The following is a 21,156-nucleotide window of genomic DNA, read 5'->3' as shown; positions in this document are numbered from 1 at the left end:
CTGGGATGGACTCTACCTGAACAGGCCCAGGCCCAGTGTTCTGGCGAAAAGGGTAAATAGGGTGGTTAATAGAACCTTGAACTAGTAAGTCGGGGGGAAGGGAGAAGTGAGTGTACGGGGAGAGTAACAATAAATGTAAGGCAACGCAGCAGGTTTGGTGACGAAGAAGCTTCAACTCCATTGAAAATTAGGAAAAAAGTTAAAGGGAAGGATGAGTCAAGAGCTGTTAGTAATGGAGGTAATAGGACCCAAAAAGAAGGTGCAAAAACTGGCATAAGGTCAGTTTGTCTGAATGCTCGGAGCATTCGAAACAAGCTGGAAGAGTTGACGGTGCAAATCGTGACAAATGGGTATGATTTAGTGGCCATTACTGAAACGTGGTTACAGGATGGTCAAGACTGGGAGTTAAATATCCAGGGGTATCAAACTGTTCGGAAGGACAGACAGGAAGGTAAGGGAGGTGGTGCTGCTGCTCTGATTTTTAAGTATGATACCAGGGTGGTAGTGAGAGATGATATAGATGATGCACAAAAGGTTGAATCCATTTGGGTGGAAATTAGGAAGAGCAGGAGGAAGAAGTCACTGATAGATGTGGTCTATTGGCCACCAAATAATGACATCGAGGTGGGGCAGGCAATATACATAGAAATAGCTAATGCATGTAAAAATGGTACAGCAATTATCATGGGGGATTTTAATCTACGTATTGATTGGTCAAACCAGGTCGGTCATGGCAGTCTTAAGGAGGAGTTCATAGAATGCATCCGTGAACAATATGTAATGGAACCTATGAGGGAGCAAGCTATCCCAGATCTAGTCCTGTGTAATGAGACAGGAATAATTAATGATCCCACAGTTAGGGATCCTCTCGGAAGGAGCGATCACAGTAAGGTCGAATTTAAAATACAGATGGAGCGTGAGAAGGTTTAAATCCAGTACCAATGTTCTGTGCTTAAACAAAAGAGACTATGAAGGAATGAGGAAGGAGTTAGCTTAGGTAGAATGGGAGCAAAAACTTTATGGTGGGTGAATTGAGGAACAGTGGAGGACTTTCAAAGTGATTTTTCACAGTACTCAGCAGAAGTATATTCCAACGATAAGGAAGAACTGCAGGAATAGATAGTCAGCTATGCATGTCTAAGGAAATAAAGGAAAGTATCAGATTGGAAAAAAAACACATACAAAAAAGCAAAGAGTAGTGGGGAAACTAGTAGTATGGGAAATCTTTAAAGGCCAACAGTAAGTCTCAAAAAAAGTTATAGAGAAAAACAAGATAGAATATGAGAGTAAATTAGTTTAGAACATAAAAACAGGCAGCAAAATTTTCTATAAATATGTAAATCATAAAAGAGTGGCGAAGGTAAACATTGGTCCTTTAGAGGATGAGAAGGCCAATTTAATAACTGGGAATGAGCAAATAGCTGAGGCATTAAACAGTTATTGTGAGTCAGTCTTCACCGTGGAAGACACAAATTACATGCTGAAAACTGACACAAGAAGGTTATAGTCTGTGAGGACCTAGAAACTATCATTATCACGAAGGAGGCAGTGCTAGGCAAACTAATGGGGCTAAAGGTAGACAAGTCTCCTGGCCCTGATGAAATGCATCCCAGGGTACTAAAAGAGGTGATGGGGGGAAATAGCAAATGCACTCGTAATTATTTACCAAAATTCACTGGACTCTGGGGTGATTCCTGCAGATTGGAAAACAGCCAATGTGATGCCACTGTTTAAAAAAGAAAGTAGACGAAAAGCAGATAACTATAGGCCAGTTAGCTTAATTTCTGTAGTGGGGAAAATGCTTGAATCTATCATTAAGAAAGAAATAGCAAGACATCTGGATATAAATTGTCCCATTGGGAACACACAGCATGGGATCATGAAGGGTAGGCCATGTTTAATTAATCTGGTGAAATTCTTTGAGGACATTACTTACATTGTGGACATGGGGAACCTGTGGATGTGGTGTATCTGGATTTCCAGAAGGTATCTGACAAGGTGCCACACCAAAGGTTGCTACATAAGATAAAGTTGCATGGTATTACAGGTAATGTATTGACATGGATAGAGGATTGGTTGACGAGTAGAAAGCAAAGAGTTGGGGTAAATGGGTGTTTTTTTGGTTGGCAGTCAGTGGCTAGTGGTGTGCCTTGAGGGTCAGTGTTGGGACTTCAATTGTTTGCAATTTACATAGATGATTTGGAGTTGGGGGCTCAGTCTGTTGTGTCAAAATTTGCAGATGACACTAAGGTGAGTGGTAGAGCAAAGTGCAGAAGACACTGAAAGCCTCAGAGGGATATAGATAGTATAAGTGAGTGGGCAACAGTCTGGCAGATGGAGTACAATGTTGATAAGTGTGAGATCATCAATTTTGATAGGAAAAACAGCAAAAGGAACTGTTTTAAATGGTAAAAAAAATTGCAGCACACTGCTGTAGAGAGTGACTTGGGTGTCCTTGTGCATGAAACACTAAAAGTAGGATTGCAGGTGCAGCAGGGAATTAAAAAGGCAGATGGAATTTTGTCTGTCATTGTGGGAGGGATGGAGTTTAAAAAAAGGGAGGCTATGCTGCAGCTGTATAGGGTCCTGGTGAGGCCACACCTGGAGTACTGTGTGCAGTTTTGGTCTCCTTACTTGAGAAGAGATATACTAGCACTGGAGTGGGTGCAGAGGAGATTCACTCAGTTGATTCCAGAGTTGAGAGAGTTGGATTATGAGGAGAGAGTGACTAGGCTGGGATTATACTCATTGAAATTCAGCAGAATGAGAGGAGATCTTATAGAAACATAAGATAGTGGAGGCAGGGAGATTGTTTCCACTCGCAGGTGAAACTAGAACTAGGGGGCATAGCCTCAAAACAAAGGGAAGCAGATGTAGGACTGAGGTCAGGAGGAACTTCTTCACCCAAAGGGTTGCGAATCTGTGGAATTCCCTGCCCAGTGAAGCAGTTGAAGCATCCTTGCTGAATGTTTTTCAAGCGAGGCTAGATACATTTTTGAACAGTAAAGGAATTAAAGGTTATGGTGTGTAGGCGGGTGAGTGGAGTTGAGTCTCAAAAAAGGTCAGCCATGATCTTATTAAATGGTGGAGCAGGCTCGAGGGGTGGATGGCCTATTCATGCTCCTAGTTCTTATGTTCTTATGTTCTTATTCTCCTCTCAAATTCACCTTTGAAATCAGGCAGTGAAATGAACTCCATTTCCTCGGTGTCCTAATTAAGAAATTGCCCAGGGGCTACATTATTGGAATTCCGACTTGTTCTACACCAGAAAGGTCACTTGCAGCTGGAATTTGGACTTCGGTATTTAAAAGGAATAGCAAAACGCCCCAAACCAAGACTTAAAAGCTTTTTCTCATGTTAATGATCGGCACAATGTCTGAATGTATTTCCAAACTATGGGCAACATCTGTTTATCTACTTCGGATTTTTTAATATTATTCATTACTGGATATTTATGACAAATATTGATAATATATTTGACACTTGCCAGTTTGAGGCAGTTCAGTTGACATGGCAGGAAAGCTAAGCTGGTAATTTTATGGAACTAATAATGGTCAATGGAATTGAATAACTGAGTCAGCACTGCCTACCAGACTGACATTCCAAACATTTAGATCCATTTTTGTTTCATATTGGTTTCATTTCTATACACTGTTGTATTGCAATAAGCGTAGTTTAAATTTGGTTGGGAGATAAAACAGCCATGAACAACTGTAAGCAGTGTTTAACAGTGATGTAGAAATTACAATATTGCGGCTCTTGCCATCTGTTGAGTGTCAATGAAATGCATGTTATGGTCTTATTTTAAAGTGTTTGTAATTACATCAATTTGTAGCATTTGAAAAGGGCATTTGTTTCTCAAAAAACTCTTAGTCTGAGTCAAAGTTGCAAATTAAATGACTTGAGCAACTCATTGAGAACACCAGTTCAAACCAATAATTGAATATTCCATTTGAATCTTTTCAGTTATAATAGTCGCTGCTTGGCATACAGAACTTCAGTGTTGCTGAAAAAAGACACATCTTTTCGTAGTTTTTACTTGCACTCTTCAGAATCTTTGCAAGAATGAATTAGAAGCACTGGCAAATGGACTCTGGTCGAGGCTTTGCCTTGGTGAATGCACCAGTTAGTTGAGGACACACTGTTAAATGGTAAACCTGTTTAAATTAACACAGCCATGTTGACTCTGGTCAAGGCAATGATCTGAGCAATGAACCAGAGAGTGGCTATCATCTAATTTGCTGAGTTGAGACCAATAGCATGCCTGTACCTCATCTTTATGCCTGTGACAAATAGAGCCCAGTGCATTCATAAATGTTGTTTCCAGTATGTGCAGGTGCACCATGCTGTGCACCTAACTGATAAATTTAAGTTGGTTTTCAGCACACTCAGGATTATTTAGCAAATGTATGCACAGTATGTTTTGAGTTTTGTAAGCATAGGCTGGTTGGGAATGACCAATATCTTGCCTGTCGTGCACATCTGAAGAGACATATTATTGATACAATCGACAAGTCGTTGGGATATAAGGTTTATATACTTCATATCATACTGTTTTGAAATTCACATACCGCATCACCCATTTGTGATGGACAGAATGCGTTTTTGACTTAACAGCGACATTCTGTTCGTAATGAATAACGCTCATGTTGCTAATGTATAGTGGCATCGTGAAACAGCTAGGTTTACTTATTGCTCAAATGTTTAGATGCCTTACATTCCAGAATAATTCGAGATATACTGGGCAGTTATATGATTGAAAATGATAACCTCAGGCCTTTTAATGTGTTTCCTCAATGCACAGTGAAAAATGATTTGATCAGGATTGCAATTATCTTGCTAGGGTGAGGTCTATACCATCATCACCCTTTCATGGTGAGTAAACGATTCATGTCCTCTCTATGAGATTGACAATAAGGCCAAATACAGCCAATTTAAGATCATCAGTCGGGTTCGCAATGTCATGTACCTATGTGTGCAGTAAACTAAATTTATCAATAAGAAAAGCCCCGCTGTTTGCAGACAGAAAGCACATTTATATACATTACCCCTGTTTCAACCGAACAAAATAGGCAAAGGCTATCCTCTGGATCATTTTTTAGGGCAATAGTTTGACTAATTAGAATCAAATCGCCTGGATTATATTTAAACAGGATGGGTATTTACCTGTTAGACATCATTTAACTAGTGCATTCTCCGTGGCAGTGCTCCTACTTATCACATTCCATTCCTATTCAATCAGCACTCTCACTTCCATCTCAGGCAACCAGCTTGTAACTGATGTCCATTTCAAGCCCACCGACTCCCACAGCTACCTAGAATACACCTCCTCCCACCCACCCTCCTGCAAAAATTCCATCCCCTATTCCCAATTCCTCCGCCTCCGCCGCATCTGCTCCCACGATAAGACATTCCACTCTCGCACATCCCAGATGTCCAAGTTCTTTAAGGACCGCAACTTTCCCCCCACGGTGATCGAGAACGCCCTTGACCGCGTCTCCCGCATTTCCCGCGACACATCCCTCACACCCCGCCCCCGCCACAACCGCCCCAAGAGGATCCCCCTCGTTCTCACACACCACCCTACCAACCTCCGGATACAACGCATTATCCTCCGACACTTCCGCCATTTACAATCCGACCCCACCACCCAAGACATTTTTCCATCCCCTCCCCTGTCTGCTTTCCGGAGAGACCACTCTCTCCATGACTCCCTTGTTCGCTCCACACTGCCCTCCAACCCCACCACACCCGGCACCTTCCCCTGCAACCGCAGGAAATGCTACACTTGTCCCCACACCTCCTCCCTCACCCCCATCCCAGGCCCCAAGATGACATTCCACATTAAGCAGAGGTTCACCTGCACATTTGCCAATGTGGTATACTGCATCCACTGTACCCGGTGCGGCTTCCTCTACATTGGGGAAACCAAGCGGAGGCTTGGGGACCACTTTGCAGAACACCTCCGCTCAGTTCGCAACAAACAACTGCACCTCCCAGTCGCAAACCATTTCCACTCCCCCTCCCATTCTCTTGATGGCATGTCCATCATGGGCCTCCTGCAGTGCCACAATGATGCCACCCGAAGGTTGCAGGAACAGCAACTCATATTCTGCCTGGGAACCCTGCAGCCATATGGTATCAATGTGGACTTCACCAGTTTCAAAATCTCCCCTTCCCCTACTGCATCCCTAAACCAGCCCAGTTCATCCCCTCCCCCCACTGCACCACACAACCAGCCCAGCTCTTCCCCCCCACCCACTGCATCCCAAAACCAGACCTCCCCACCTACACCCTCTCCACCTATCTTCTTTACTCTCCATCTTCGGTCCGCCTCCCCCTCTCTCCCTATTTATTCCAGTTCCCTCCCCCCATCCCCCTCTCTGATGAAGGGTCTAGGCCCGAAACGTCAGCTTTTGTGCTCCTGAGATGCTGCTTGGCCTGCTGTGTTCATCCAGCCTCACATTTTATTATCTAGCACTCTCTTCTCATACAGTATGAGCATTGTTCCCCAATACTTTGGTATTATAAATGTTCTGATGAATGCAAATCATAAAACTTAAAAGGTTTTTTTTTCGGCAATACATTAATTATATTGTAATGTGTTGACAAGAGCAAGAAATATTTACGATTCATTCAGATCTTGACATTATCGCTTAGTAAGAATAAAAAGTATTGAAAGGCAGATTTGTGCTTTGCAGCCAGTACTCAGTGGGAATTGGCTTAAGTTTTCTTCAAAGCTATTTCACGTCCGCGTCCTAAGAGCTTTCAGAGAGAGAAGACTTTCATTCCTTTATCTTGTCTTGGACTAACTCCAATTTCCAAAGAGCAAAGTACAGTGCATTAACTGTCTTCATTATCCAGTTCCCTCTAGAGTAGTAATGTCATCCCTCTTGCCCGACTATAGAAACGTTTAGATCCCATTTTCCTCCATTACAGTACACCATTTGTGATCTTATAAACTATTGGCAATTAGTTGTCAAATGGAATGAGTTGAGCTAAATTGGGCCAGATCAAAATGAATTGCCTTTGACTGTATAAATAATTTATTCCTGATTCCTCACAGACCTCCAGTGATATTGAACAAGGTACAAAGAAGCTACCAAATCAGGTTTTGGAATTTGTCGTTCAGCTTGTTGGGGAGAACTACACTAAAGAACTTTCTGACCCAGCTACAATAGATTATCAGAAATTAGCTGATGATGTAAATACCAAGGTAAGATCATAGCCTCTTAGAGGACTGTTTTTTTTAAAAGAATAGGCACTTTGTGATCAGATTTTAAGATATCTTTGAATAAGTGAACCATATACAAGCAAATATAGTTACAGGTACTAGAATTAATGAGCTGAAGTTAGATGTGATCAATAAGACAAAATCTTTGATAATTGTTAAATATCTACTTTAGAGAAAATAAATGCAGTAAGTATTTAGAAACAGTTATTAAAATTTGCATATCTCTGTGGCATTGTTGATTATAAGTAGTATAAGTGTTTTAAGATTATAACCTGTTAAACCTTTACAACATGATGATTGGAGCAGTTGCTGTGATACACTGGTTTTATTAAAGTAATGGTTCTTGGGCAAATCATTGTAATATTTAGAGGTCAGCATTGCAGTCTTTATTTTGTATTTGCCTTTCATAAGCTTGCTCCTAAAATAATTTCAAAGTTATCTTCCATTGATGATAAAATTCCTTGATTAATTGGAAGTGATTGCTGCCTTATGATTAATATGAACTTTGTATTGTATCAATAGTGGAATTCCTTGGAAATAAATTAACTGTTCAGATTTGAGCAGTATGCCTTTAAACCGTAAGTCTTTGAGTCAACACCAAATAAGAATGTTTCGGGATTTTTGCTGCATCTGATTTGTTCCATTTGTTGATGGGAATGGACCTCCTTTGTTCAGAATTGACATGAAGAGGAATTCAGAGACAACTTTACATCAAAGGCATGAAAGTTGCAATGTATATTTCTGAGATACAGGAGGGTATTATTTCCAAGATAACAAAGCGTGAAGCTGGATGAACACAGCAGGCCAAGCAGCATCTCAGGAGCACAAAAGCTTTCGTGCCCCTGAGATGCTGCTTGGCCTGCTGTGTTCATCCAGCTTCATACTTTGTTATCTTGGATTCTCCAGCATCTGCAGTTCCCATTATCACTGGTATTATTTCCCATCTGGATGTATCAATTTCACGATTGCTGCAGTTCCCACTATGCTCGTACTTCCAGTAGAAGTATCAGCTCAGATAATCTTCTCCAGGGATTGATTAAATAACAATGTGCTCGACCAGCACCAAGAAATACACAGAAAATGACCCAGGAACCTGCTGACTGCAAAGCTAGTCTCTGTCCATTCCTGGTTACAGTAGGCAGGAACATGGAACTTTTGGGCACTGCGTTTTAAAAAAATGCTTTCTGAGCCAGAAGCTTTTGGATTCACAGTAGAATGAAAATGCTGAGTGCTTAACTCTTCACCCCATGGGATTAGTCCAGTGGATTCACAGCACTACAAAGATTATCAACCAACATAGGTTGATGCTGTGGCAACCCTGAGCTCCAATATGGAATTTTCTCTTATAGCTTTCATATATTTGAAGATCACACTTAAAGAACAGCAAGTCCTGTCTATACAGATCCCATTGGTGCCATTGAGCTGCTGTTTCATAGATCAAAAGGCAAAACATTTGTATTGGGTGGAAAAACTTTGATCCTCCTATCTATTAGTGATAGCCACTAGCAGCCACTGGTAGTCCTTCGTCTGGAGTAGAATTTGGCTGGAGGTCAGCTACAATGCACAGCACAAATTTTGCAGCAGCCTGTCTGTGAACTGCAGGCTTTAGTGACACAGTTCCTTGCCAATTCCAGGTAAGTGTGCTTCTGTCAATAAATATGAGTTTGAAAGTAAATGTAGGTTCAATTACTTTGCTAGTATAATAATCAATGACCTAGTGGTATTATTGCTAGACTATTAATCCAGAGATCCAGGAAATATTCTGGGACTTGGGTTGGAATCTTGTTATGGCAGATGGTGAAATTTGAATTCAGTAAATATATCTGGAAGTAAGAGGTGAATAATGACCATGAAAACTATTGTCAATCGGAAAAACCCATTGGTTTGCTAACCTTACCTGGTCTGGGCTACTTGTGAACTTCAGACCTGTAGTTGATTCTTAACTGCTGTCTGTGCAGTGAATTCTGGCCTAGCCAACTATGTCCTTGTCTTATTAATGAATTGAAAAAAAGTGTTGGCATGCTTAGTTTTGCCTTTTTTCAACAAAATAACATAAATATAAAATTACTGTCAGTTTAAAAATTACTGAAAAATGCCACTAGCAAAACACTTGATATAAAAAGCATAGTAAGGTATTGTTTTAGGAAGCAGCTCCTGCAGCCTGCAATAGATTTCATTGAATCCCTACAGTGCAGAAAGAGGCCATTTGGCTCATCAAATCTGTACTGATTCTATGAAGAGCATCTTATCACTACCACAACCACCCCTACCCTATCCCTGTCACCCTGCATTTCCCATGGCCAATCCACCTAATCTGCCCATTTTTGGACTACGGGATATAATCAGAGAACCTGGTGGAAACTCATACAGACACGGAGAACATGCAAACTCCCCACAGACAATCACCCATGGTTGGAATCAAATTTGGGTTCATGGTGCCATGAGGCAGCATTTTTAAACACTGTGCCACGACGCTGCCCCTTTATGATGCACATGCAAAAGTTATGCCTGTAAAGTTATCTCTATGATTTTAAATCTTCACTGCTGGCAGGAAAGAATCTAAAGTTGAACGGCCCGGTGGCTCAGAGGTTGGCACTGCTGCCTCACAGCACCAGGGACCTGGGTTCAATTCCAGCCTCAGGTGACTGACTGTGTGGAGCTTGCACATTTCCCTCTGTTTGTGTGGGTTTCTTCCGGGTCTTCCGGTTTTTTTCCCACAGCCCAAAGATGTGCAGGTTAGGTGGCTTGGCCATACTAAATTGCCCATAGTGTCCAAGGATGTATGTGTTAGGTGGATTGGCTATGGGAAATACAGGGTTTCAGGGAAAAAGTAGGAGGGTGGGGATGGGTCTGGGTGGGATGATCTTTGGAGGGTAGGTGTGGACTTGTTGGGCTGAGTGTCCTGTTTTGTGACGAATGCTATTTCAAAAACCTCCCCGTCATTCTTCTTGATGCAAATGAAGCTTTTGACAACAATTGTTGCTTATTGTTTAAATTACTCAAAATCTCACTGACACTTCACCTTTGATTGCTGTTCCACACTGAATTCTGATTTGGCATGACTTTTAAAATCCCAATCCATTTCTCTTTGTGGTCTTTTCCATCATTACCTGTGTACTGCTCTCTAGCCTACAACCCTTTGAGGTCTCTGCAGTCCTCCAGTTCTGGTCTCTGATTTGCCTAAACTCAGGAATTATCTTCCTAAACATCCCCACTTGCTATTTCTCTATTGTGCTTTAAAACGTTTCTTGAAACCTTTCTGTTTGATCAAACATTTATCCTGGGGCTGAATTTCCTGTGTTCCATTGGGACACCAGCATTCAGTTAAATCAGGCTTCAACCCTTCACTCTTAGAAACACTCAACTGATTTTTTTATATTTTGCAGAGGCCAAAGAATGGCCAAAATACCCCTCACAGTCTAATTAAGGATGGTGGGCAGGTTTTGGAAGCCTGGAGCCCCTCAGCACTGAGTGAGGTGTTGACACAGTGATCATGTGACTGGACCAGTACTGAAGAGACACAGGCCAGTGCTCTGGGCGCTACCACTATGCTGAATGGGTTAGATTTCAGATAGATCTAGAAACTCAAGCCTTGCTGTCAATGAGATGTTGCAGGCTATGGTGAGCAGCAGGATTTTATTCAACCACAATTTGTAACTTCATAAGACCGTAAGAAATAGGAACAGGAGTAGGCTGTTCAGACCCTTAAGCCTGCTCTGCCATTCAACAGGATCATGGCTGATCCAACATTCCCCACTTCCTTGCAATTTTCCATAACCCTCGATAGCATACTGATCAAAAATGTATCTATCTCAGCCTCAAATATACACAAGGATCCTGCCCCAGAGATGTCTGTGGCAAGGAGTTCCAAAGACTCAAAACTCTCTGAAAGAAGAATTTCTTCCTCAAATTTAATCTTAAAGTAGCATTCCTTTATTCTGAGACCATGCCCTCTGGCCGTAGACTCTATCATGAGGGAAAATACCCTCAGCATTTGCCCTGTCAAGCCCTTTAAGTTTCCTGTATGCTTCAATTAGGTCACCTCTCATTCTTCTAAACTCCAATGAGTAGAGTCCCGTCTATATACCTTTGCTCATAAGATAGTGCCTCCATGCCAAGATCATCCTGGTGAACCTTCTCTGAACTGACTTCATGGAAATAATATATTTTCCAAAATAAAGGAGTGAGCAACTGCTGACAGTACTTGAGTTGCGATCTCACCGGCACCTTGTGCAGTTTCGGTAAGACTTCTCTACTTGAAGCCCCTTGAAATAAGAGCCAACATTCCATCTGCATTCCTGACTACCCATGTGCTAGCTTTCTGTATTTTATGCATAAGTTCCCCCAAGTCGCTTTGTGTTGCAATGTTCTGCAGTTTTTCTCTATTTAAATAATACTCTGTTCTTTTGCTGTCCCTTCCAAAGTAGAGGGGCAAACAAGCCATTTATAAACATTTTGAGACATACAGATTTGACCAACTGTTTGTTGTTCACTCCTAACTCTTTCAGTCATCCTAATTTCTATTTTAGATGAATCAGTTAAGGACACAGTTGAAATGTTGATTATTTATGAGTTCTTTAGAACTATAAGGCGCTTTATTAATAAGATGAATGTTGTTTATCCTCAGCAGACTTCCCAGAATGTGGAATATTAGTACAATCTTGCCCAGTGTTGACTCCCATGACTGTTTTCATCTCCTTTCTTTCCATTTCAGCTGTCAGCCAACATAAATACATTTGTGGCTTGAGTGCCTTGTCGGGAAAGATGATTTTGATTAGCTTTATTTTCTTTCTCCATCTTGTAAAATAATTAGCTTGACCTTTGGCACAGATAAACATGTGAAACAATGCAGAATTGTTAAAATTGAATCATCACCCTATCTATTTAGAATCAGTGAAAAATGGCTCAGACTAGGCAGGAGTCCTGCCTCTGCAGCCAAAAGCAGTGGTGTAACATTGCAAATTTGTTTTGGGCCCCATGGCTGCACTTTGGCTGTGGGAACCAATTAAGTGTCTGTCATATTTACATAGGACAGCAGCCCATTGATAAGTCCAATCAGAAAGTGGCTAGTAATGGCATTTGCTGGGGCTCCACTTAAATGACGAGGACCTATTGATGTGTACATGCCCTCAAGGTCAATTAAGTGACGTTGAAAATTGCTAGATTTAGTCTTGGAATGTGTCTTTAATCCGGATAGGATCTCTCAATGTTAATCTGTTACTATATTGTACTGCTAGCCCCAGCAGTGAATTAAGATTTTCATCACATTAAAGTTAGAGATTCTGTATAGACAGTTAGTTTTCAAGACCATAAGACATAGGAGTGGAAGTAAGGCCATTCGGCCCATCAAGTCCACTCCGCCATTTAAATCATGGCTGATGGGCATTTCAACTCCACTTCCCTGCACTCTCCCCGTAGCGCTTGATTCCTTTTGAGATCAAGAATTTGTCGATCTCTGCCTTGAAGGCATCCAACATCCTGACGGATCCAACGTTAAAAGTACTAAATGGTGAAAGAGGTGGACTTTCATCATTTTTATTTGGCAGTATTGTGTGAAACTTGTTTTTCAAAGTTTTCAAAGCTAAGGACCGATGTGTTGTTGCTAGTTAATGGCCCTCCTCATTAGGTTGCAAGTTCATTGTCAGTGTCAGTGCATTTGTGTGCCTGTGTGTTTACCATTTGCCTCCATCTGTGCTATATAACAGCAGCTGCCTACTCCCAGGCTAAGATTTGAAATTGCTGACAGTACAATAGTGGCCTGATGTGGAATCAGTCTGCTATATATAGAATTCTGGAAAATTTGTAAATTGCACAAATGACAAATCTGTTCATTTTCTGCTTTGGTAATATCACCTCGTGCTAGTTTAGTTATTAAATCTGTGCATAAATACACTATAGTACCATGCATTCAGTTTTAATCATCCACTTGTAGAAAAAAATAACAAGTTTATGTTGCTTGTAATGGGACCTTTCTTTCAAAAATTCACTTTATTAATAAACTTGTTTCATTAGAAACTGTCACATTTCAATTGTATTGTAAAGCAGTACACACACATTTGTCTAAATGCAGTACATGGCATAACTTACAGTGAAGATTGCATCTAAACTGATTTTACATGAAACATTTTCTGTGATGACCAGCCTGAAGCATTTTACGCTGGTTTGAGCTCCTTAGTGAAAAATGGTAAAAGGCTGTTTTCCAATGAACCAATGCTCAGGCTGTCCCTTACACTTTATTACATCTCTCAGCATGTAGCCCTGTATGTTTCAGTGTGCAAGACTCAACACTTGGTGGCTCTTTTGCACTGGATGAATAACAAATTTCAGGTAGGCCGATACACATCTTTCACCAAGTGGATGTTGTTCCAGCAGCCATTGAGGTTTTTCTCCATACGTGTCCTGGAAAAACTCAGTAAAGACCTGTATTACTACTGGGTTACCCAGGACGAATCCTAGTCAAAAATTAGATATTCCTGGCAACAAACACTTTCTAAAAGGAGGTTGGGGCTTGTTCTAAAGTTCTGATGATGAGAACTTCTGCTAAATGGCTTTAACAGTCTGTTCAGGGACGTAGCCAAAGGATTCATCATTTCCCTTCTCCATGAGGCCTTAAGGACCATGCGTCCAGATCTCAATCTCAATTTTGGTCAAAGATATTTTGCTGCTCCAATAGTTCTGTGATGGACAGTTGGTACAGCATTTTTGATAGACATAATCCCAGAAAGATTTTGAACAGAGCTAGCTACTTAAGACTGGGCGTCCATGAAGTGCTGAGAGCCAATAGAAGCCGTATATCATAGTCCAACACAAACAACATCCTCATGTCCTGGCATATTCCCACGCTACCATTGCCATCAGTCTAGTGGATCAACCCTGGTTTAATGAAGAGTGCTGGACAGCATGCCAGGATCAGCATCAGGTATACCTTAAACTGAGGTGAAGTTAAAAAACAAGTCTACTTGCTTGTGCAGTTTTACACACAGCGAGTGATAGTCAGAGCTTAGTGATTCCACAACCAGTGAATCAGATCTAAGATTTGCAGTCGTGTCACATCCAGTCATGATTGGTGCTGGACAGTAAGTAATGCCCTGAAAGAGGATGCTGCACAAATACCCCCCTCCTCAATACCGGGGTGGCCCAGAACATCAGTGCAGTGAAGGATTTACAACAATCTTCAGTCAGAAATACCAAGAGAATGATCCCTCTTGGCCTCCTCCAGAGGTCCCCAGCATCATGATGCTAGTCTTCTGCCATTACTCAATACAATATTAAGAAATAGTTGGAGATCCTGAATACTGCAAAAGGTTCTGCAGTTGTGTGCTGCAGAACCTGCTGCACCCCTCGACAAACTGTTCCAGAACAGCCACAATGCTGGCATTTACCCAGCAGTGTGGTAAATTGTCTGGGAATATCCTGTACACAAAAAGCAGGACAAATCCAATTAACCTGGTTATTGCCTCATGAGTCTTCTCCCGATCATCAGTAAAGTGATGGAAGATATCACCAACTGTCCTATCATGTGTTATTTTTTAACCTGCTCACTGATGCTTTGTTTGGGTTTTGCCAGGGACACTCAGTTCCTGACCTCATTACAGCCTCAGTTTAAACTAGGTGGAGAGTGGCAAGATGCCAATTAAGGGGCATTATTGCCTATTAACAGCCTCATTAGCAAACCATCCTTCATTAAGATGCAGCTTCCACCAGCTGTCATGAGGAAATCAGATATCAACAATTCCTGACATGAAAATCAGAACAGGTACCTAGCAACCTCAGCTCATTATCTGTTCTCTGAGCTACCATCTTGTCTGCCCGACAACATTGAGTCTGCGTTCACTCCCTGGGTAGCAGTCACGTGTATTCTGTGTCCACTGACTTTGGCATTGCCAGCCTCTCAGAACCCTTAAGGGACCTCTCTGATCCACTTGAACTTTACTGCTGCACTTTGAATGCACTGGCACCTCTCATTGAAATACTGCCGCGAGGGCAATTTGTGTGCAGGGTCAGTCATCCAGCTCATATACTAGACCATGCTTCATCCCAGGGCTCTGCACTTGCTCACTTAGCTCCCACTCAACTAGCACCTATCTGCATGCTCAATGCATCTTTACCTTGCCTCTTATTGCAGTCACAGATGGATCAGCAGTCATCAGTCAAGGGGTGGATGCCTTGCTGTATGGCACATTGGAGGTGTGAGATTGATGTAGCACTATGTAATTAATGTAAGGAACAAACACACTAACTTGAGCTGCAAGTTAACAGTAATGTCTCCAAGTTGAGGGAGAGTGGTCCTTGGTGAAGTTCAAGTAGCAGCCGTCAGTCAGGATGTGCAGACACAATAAGACAACAGCAGCCTCCTAGAGAAGTCGTGGTCATGTTTAGGTGTTTATGCCTCTGTAGTTTGGGTAGGAGGTCATGATGATCAAACAGGGAGATTTTCAGCATCACTCATTAGTCTGGGTTCCTCATGTCTGGGTCAGTCTGAATAGGTTGCTCAAGCAAGTGGGGAGGTGTGAAGCCAATGGGTTCATGGGAAGAGCTACCAGGAAGGTGATTAGCATGTTTTGGAGCCTCACCAAAACACAAAGGTGGAGTTTGCAAATAACTTTCTGTCACCTTCCATCAAACTGGAAATTGAAACTGCCCAATGGGAAAGAAAATGGCCATGATACATCTAGAGTGGATGGAGTATGTGCCTTGAGCTGCAAAACTTTAGGCTCTTCAAGGGGCAACACACTGCATGCTGACCCTTTCACTGCATAGGATATTTACCTGCAGGCTCCTAAACCTAGGTAACCCTTATCCATAGAGCCTAATACTATGTTACACATCTCCCAAGACCAAACATTGCTGACCATTTCATGCAAGACCAACACCTTTAGCCACTGAGGACAATGTTTCCAACTAATGTGTGTGCACTAGGCAATTGGCGTCTTGTTGCTTGAGAACTTCTAATTGTAAAGTTTGTGCTCCCAAAGTGTGATGCAGGAGCTCCTCAATTCAAGCATTGCACCACAGAACATCATGCATGTGAACTGATGTCTGACCTCACAGAGCAACAGTTACAGCAGGAACCCCACTGAGACATTGGCTAACAGATTCAGTGACGCTCTGAGCATGTTTTAACAGATGTCAGACTTTATTTGCAGTGGTATTACACCCATTCCAGAAATGTGCCATCACTGACCATGTCTCAGTGTAGTCCCAGGTTCTGCAGCGAGAGTGGAGGTAGCCTGCTCTACAGTTCTCACCCCTTATACCCATGTAACTCTCTCTCAACCCCCAAATTCCCAAAGCCTCATCCCAAGTCATCTAATGCCTTCTGCCTAGCCCCATGGCACCTTATATCTCCATGTCAACTTAATGCCTACTTTCACCTGCTGTCCACTCCTCTCCCCCGAACTACCATATCAACCTATCTAGCATCACCAGGATCTATGTGCACAGGATAGAAAGTAAAGTTCTATTAATTTGATTTCTATATTAAAGGTTACATTGTATTGAGAAAAATGCCCTTATTCATAAGTAACTACTTTGATAATGTTAACATATCATGATAACTTAGACAGTTTCAATATGTGTGCACACCTTCTTTACTGTTAACAATCCCAAAGAGCACCTAACACTCTTAAAGGACCCTTCACCTGTATGCCCAAAGTGTCACGGAAGCATATCCACAGAGAACCTTCAGCTTGGGGCACCCTTGCTATCCCAAAGAAAGGAGCTGAGAACAGGGTCTTAATTCGGATTAATCTCCACAGTCTGGATTCTACATGCCAGGGACTCTACAATTCGATTCCACTGGAGGCTGTGAATCATTTAAATGGCCAGCTGCCTATAGGAACTGCTCATATGTGATAAACAGCTCCTTCCTAATCCCTCACTCTGTGTTAATGAAAAATGTTCAATTTAGAGGCAGAACTTTGGATTTCCAATATATGCTGCTACTTTGCCACAATAGAGAGAGAGTCCCGAATTTAAGTAAAAAGCTGGGCCTGGGCCTGTATCTCAGAAGCACTTATACTTTTAACCAAAAGTCCAAACAGAATTCCCCTTTTAAATTATTTTCTTTTTCTGTTATAGTTTCTTGATTGTCCAGTAACTTCTCTGAAATCAAAACAGTGTGGGAGGAATTTTCCTTTCCTGGTGTGGCGAGAATAATGATGAGTAATGTGACAAAATAGGATGAGAATGGAACATAAAATCAGATTTCTAATGTTTAGAAGAAGCGTTTATTAATTTTACTCTTAAAATTACGGCTTCAGAGTCTCACACTTGATTGAGTGACCAGCTTAATTCCACATGGTTACATGTTACCAATAGCCCATATGATTCTATTTACAACCGACTTCCAAATCCCCTGCACTGCAGTCAGAATCTACACAGCTTAAAAACCTGACACACTGTGTAAAACCAAATGGTTACCTGGCACTGCAGCTCACTGTCTGTGCTGGTCGTCATCCAACTACTTCTAAATAACATCTCTGCAAGGTCCTTGGATGCCATTCCTCTCGACTCTGCATCCACACAACTTGGAGTTGGCTCTTAGACTAATTCTCACATCACTTCTAGCTTTTAGGCTCCCCTTTGGAGCACAGGGCAAACTACAATTTGTATGTTTCTGCCAGATCGTTTGTCTGCAGTGACAGCCATACAGTTCATGCATCTGCATGGAATGTTTTTATGCTGACATAGATACATGCATCTTATGGTCCCTAACTTGCTTTCTTAGCACTCATTGACTTTAGTGCTCACTTAGAGATATTTGACCTTTGTTGATGATGTTGCTTTCTTAGGACATAGCTTCCTTAGTGATCAGTTATTGCTTGCTTTCGAGTGCAGCTAAAGAGTCAGGCACCTTGTGACAGTGCATCGACTCAACAGTCAATGTACCAGTCAGACAGTGGGGGGCATGCCACTGTTTGGTAACATGTTGTGCGGCTCTGATGTTAGCATAATGTGCCAATAGCATATGTGACAAACTCACTGCATGTGCGGCAAGCAAATGGTGATGTATGAAAGTTAAAAGAAAACAGTGCTTTGTGAGGTGAATGTGGACACTCATGGGTGTCACCACAGCCAGCCCAGGAGCTTTTTCAACTCCTGTCCAGGGGATTTGCCATAGTCAATCATGCAAATCAAATGTATACAGCCCAAGGATTGCAAGTTCCTCAGTTGGGATTAAGACATCATTCCTGGGATTGAGCCAGTTTCTACTGCATTGAGACAAATGGAAGGAATCAGTGTAATGTAAGTAAATGCATGAGCATTTTTTGGTTCACTGGTTATACATTAGCAGGGTGAAGGTGTGCTGTCCGAAGTGAGTGAATAGAAAATACAGAGGGGAGAAAAGGGTTATTTGTTTGAGAAGGTGGGATGGCTGAGATCCACTCAGTGGTATATGCATTCAATATGGAGGGTTATGGTCCATCAACTTGATGAGAGATCGTGCAGTGGCGGAGTTAGAGTGAATGCTGGCCCTGTGAGTGTCAAGTATCAGGGAGAAGTTGGTGGCATTTACGTTTGTGGAATATTGAAAATCATTGACCTTCTTGTGGCACTGCAGGGTGACTCCATCAGCCTGCACTGATCTGTTCTTTATTTGCATGCAGACTGGCTGCGTCCACTTGCCTATCCAGCACCATTTCCAGATCTCTAAGTGGGGAGTGAGCTTACCCTGCTTCTGGGTCATTTTTTTGCTAGTTAGCATTGAGCAGCAAAGTTTGAGTTATCTTTTCTGGCTTTCATTGCAATTGCTGCGCATTGCTTGCATTGAGATTCCCCAAAGAAACATGTGCAATGTCTTAATTAATAAGGTGCATTGCAGAAGACCACATGGCAAAAACGCGCCCTGGGCCATGGTGGTATGGATACTATGAGACTCACTTGTCACCACATTCTAATTTCAAAGGGAAAATCCAGCCCTGTGTGCCTTAACTCCCAGAGATTCACTCTGATTCTGCTTAATTTCCCAGTGTAGCAATAACTTTCAGAACGCTCCCTGTGTAAATTTCATAGCTGATCTCTTCCACTTAATTTCCAGGGTAGACCAGGCAGTGTTTGATTCTTAATGCTGAATGTGAACTCAGTCACAATTCCTGTTCTGAGTCCAGAACAACCCCTGGTTCCTGAGGATTTCTCTGCCCCTTGTCCTAACCACCACTTGATTGTCTCTCTGCCTTCTCACAGGTGACTCCTGGACACAGACTTCTCAATACAGCTGAGGTCTATCAAAACAGAATAATTTTAGCCTCTCGAGCCATCACCATGGCACAGTGCAAATATGCACAGTCATCAGATAAAAATGCAAATTAATTATCTTTAATTTTAAAGCATTCATTTGAACAGAAAAGCGTTTGGATATTTTAAAATCATCCTTCCCAGTGGCCATGAAAACTCTTTTTGTTCTGGGGGAATTATATAAATAATTTAAACTCTTTTGGTATGTAGCTTAATTCCATGCCCTCTTCTGATATGCTTTAAAGGCAGAATATCTCCTCAAGTGAAATTTGGAGAAACCATGACTATCCTAGATCATATCTCTCACCACTATCCCAGCAACATCACACAGGACTTCCTCTATAAATCTGCAATTTCTTGCCACTCTGAAAAGTTAGTCAAACCAAATTTTGTTTTATTTATCCCACAATTTTTCAATTAAAAATAATCTTGTAATATATGCATTTGTAACACACGGTTTCTTAATGATCATTAACTTCTATATTGTCCTTTTTTTAACTTAATGATTTTAAATACTCGAACACTATTATTGCATCTCTTTTTTTTAATGTGATTTCAGATGGAGAATGTTTTTGGAAAATTCCCAGGATATCAGACAATTAATATCTTGGAGTTCAGGTTTGGAGTTCTAATGCTTCTCTTTTACGTGTTCCATCTTAAATGCTCTAAAAAACTAAGTGTAAAAATGTTATAGCAGTATTGTGATACACTTTGTAGGTGATGGGGCTTGAATTTTGTTGGGGTGGAATGAGTGTTGAGCAGGGTAGGAATGATATTGTGGTGCTGTGTTCTTGAACTGCTGCAGCCTGTGTGCTGAAGGTAGGCCCACAATTGTCCAGGAGGGCAATTCCAGGATTTTGACCCAGCGGCAGTGAAGGAACAACAGTAAATTTTCAATGGCTTGGAGGAACACTTGCAGGTGGCAATGTTCCTATGTCTGTGCTTCCCTTGTCCTTCAAGATGGTAGTAGCTATGGGCTTGGAACATGTTGTCTCAGGATCGTCATAGAATCCCTACACAGTGGAAACAGCTCCTTTGGCCCAACAAATCCACACTGACCCTCAGAGCATCCGACCCAGACCCATCCCCCTGTAACCCACCTAATCTACATGCCTCTGAACATGATGAGCAATTTAGCATCGCTAATCCACCTAGCCTGCACATCTTTGGACTGTGGGAGGAAACTGGAGCATCCGGAGGAAACCCACGCAGACACGGGGAGAATGTGCAAACTCCAGACAGTCACTCAAAGGTAGAATTGAACCTGGGTCCCTGGCCTTGTGAGGCAGCAGTGCTAACCACTGAGCCACCGTGCTGCCCCAAGATCTTTGGCAGAATTCTGTAGTGCATCTTGCAGATAGTCCACACTGCTGCTTCTGAGAGTTGGCAGTGGAGGGACTGAATGGTATTGCATCAATAAACAATCAAGCGTATTGCTTTGTCTTCAATGTTATCAAGCTTTTTGAGTGTTGCTGGACCTGCACTGATACAGGTAACTGAGGAATACTCCCCCAGATACAATGTTGTCCTGTGCTCTACACAGGCTGCAGTGTAGATATCACCGACTTCACCCTTAGATCTAACAATCATTCAAGTTATTTGATTTGATGAGAATTATCCTGTTCTGTTCTCATATCACTGTTTATAAAAAACGGGAAAAGTTAAGCCTTGTTCAATTCAGTGTG

At 41.9% G+C, this 21,156-nt stretch overlaps 1 protein-coding gene across 5 annotated transcripts in view; it reads left to right on the top strand.

Annotated features, from left to right (window-relative positions):
- impg2a (interphotoreceptor matrix proteoglycan 2a) overlaps nucleotides 1–21,156 on the top strand; it is a 93,802-nt gene that overhangs the window by 27,072 nt on the left and 45,574 nt on the right. For all 5 annotated transcript variants that reach the window (XM_048541312.2, XM_048541309.2, XM_048541311.2 and 2 more), the window contains exons 9-10: nucleotides 7,067–7,216; nucleotides 20,031–20,089. In XM_048541312.2, the coding sequence (XP_048397269.2) occupies nucleotides 7,067–7,216; nucleotides 20,031–20,089 (209 nt within the window). The remainder of the gene's footprint in view (nucleotides 1–7,066; nucleotides 7,217–20,030; nucleotides 20,090–21,156) is intronic.

The sequence above is a fragment of the Stegostoma tigrinum genome, chromosome 12, assembly GCF_030684315.1.
Source record: "Stegostoma tigrinum isolate sSteTig4 chromosome 12, sSteTig4.hap1, whole genome shotgun sequence".
Taxonomy (NCBI): domain Eukaryota; kingdom Metazoa; phylum Chordata; class Chondrichthyes; order Orectolobiformes; family Stegostomatidae; genus Stegostoma; species Stegostoma tigrinum.
This window is presented reverse-complemented; position numbering and strand designations above follow the sequence as displayed.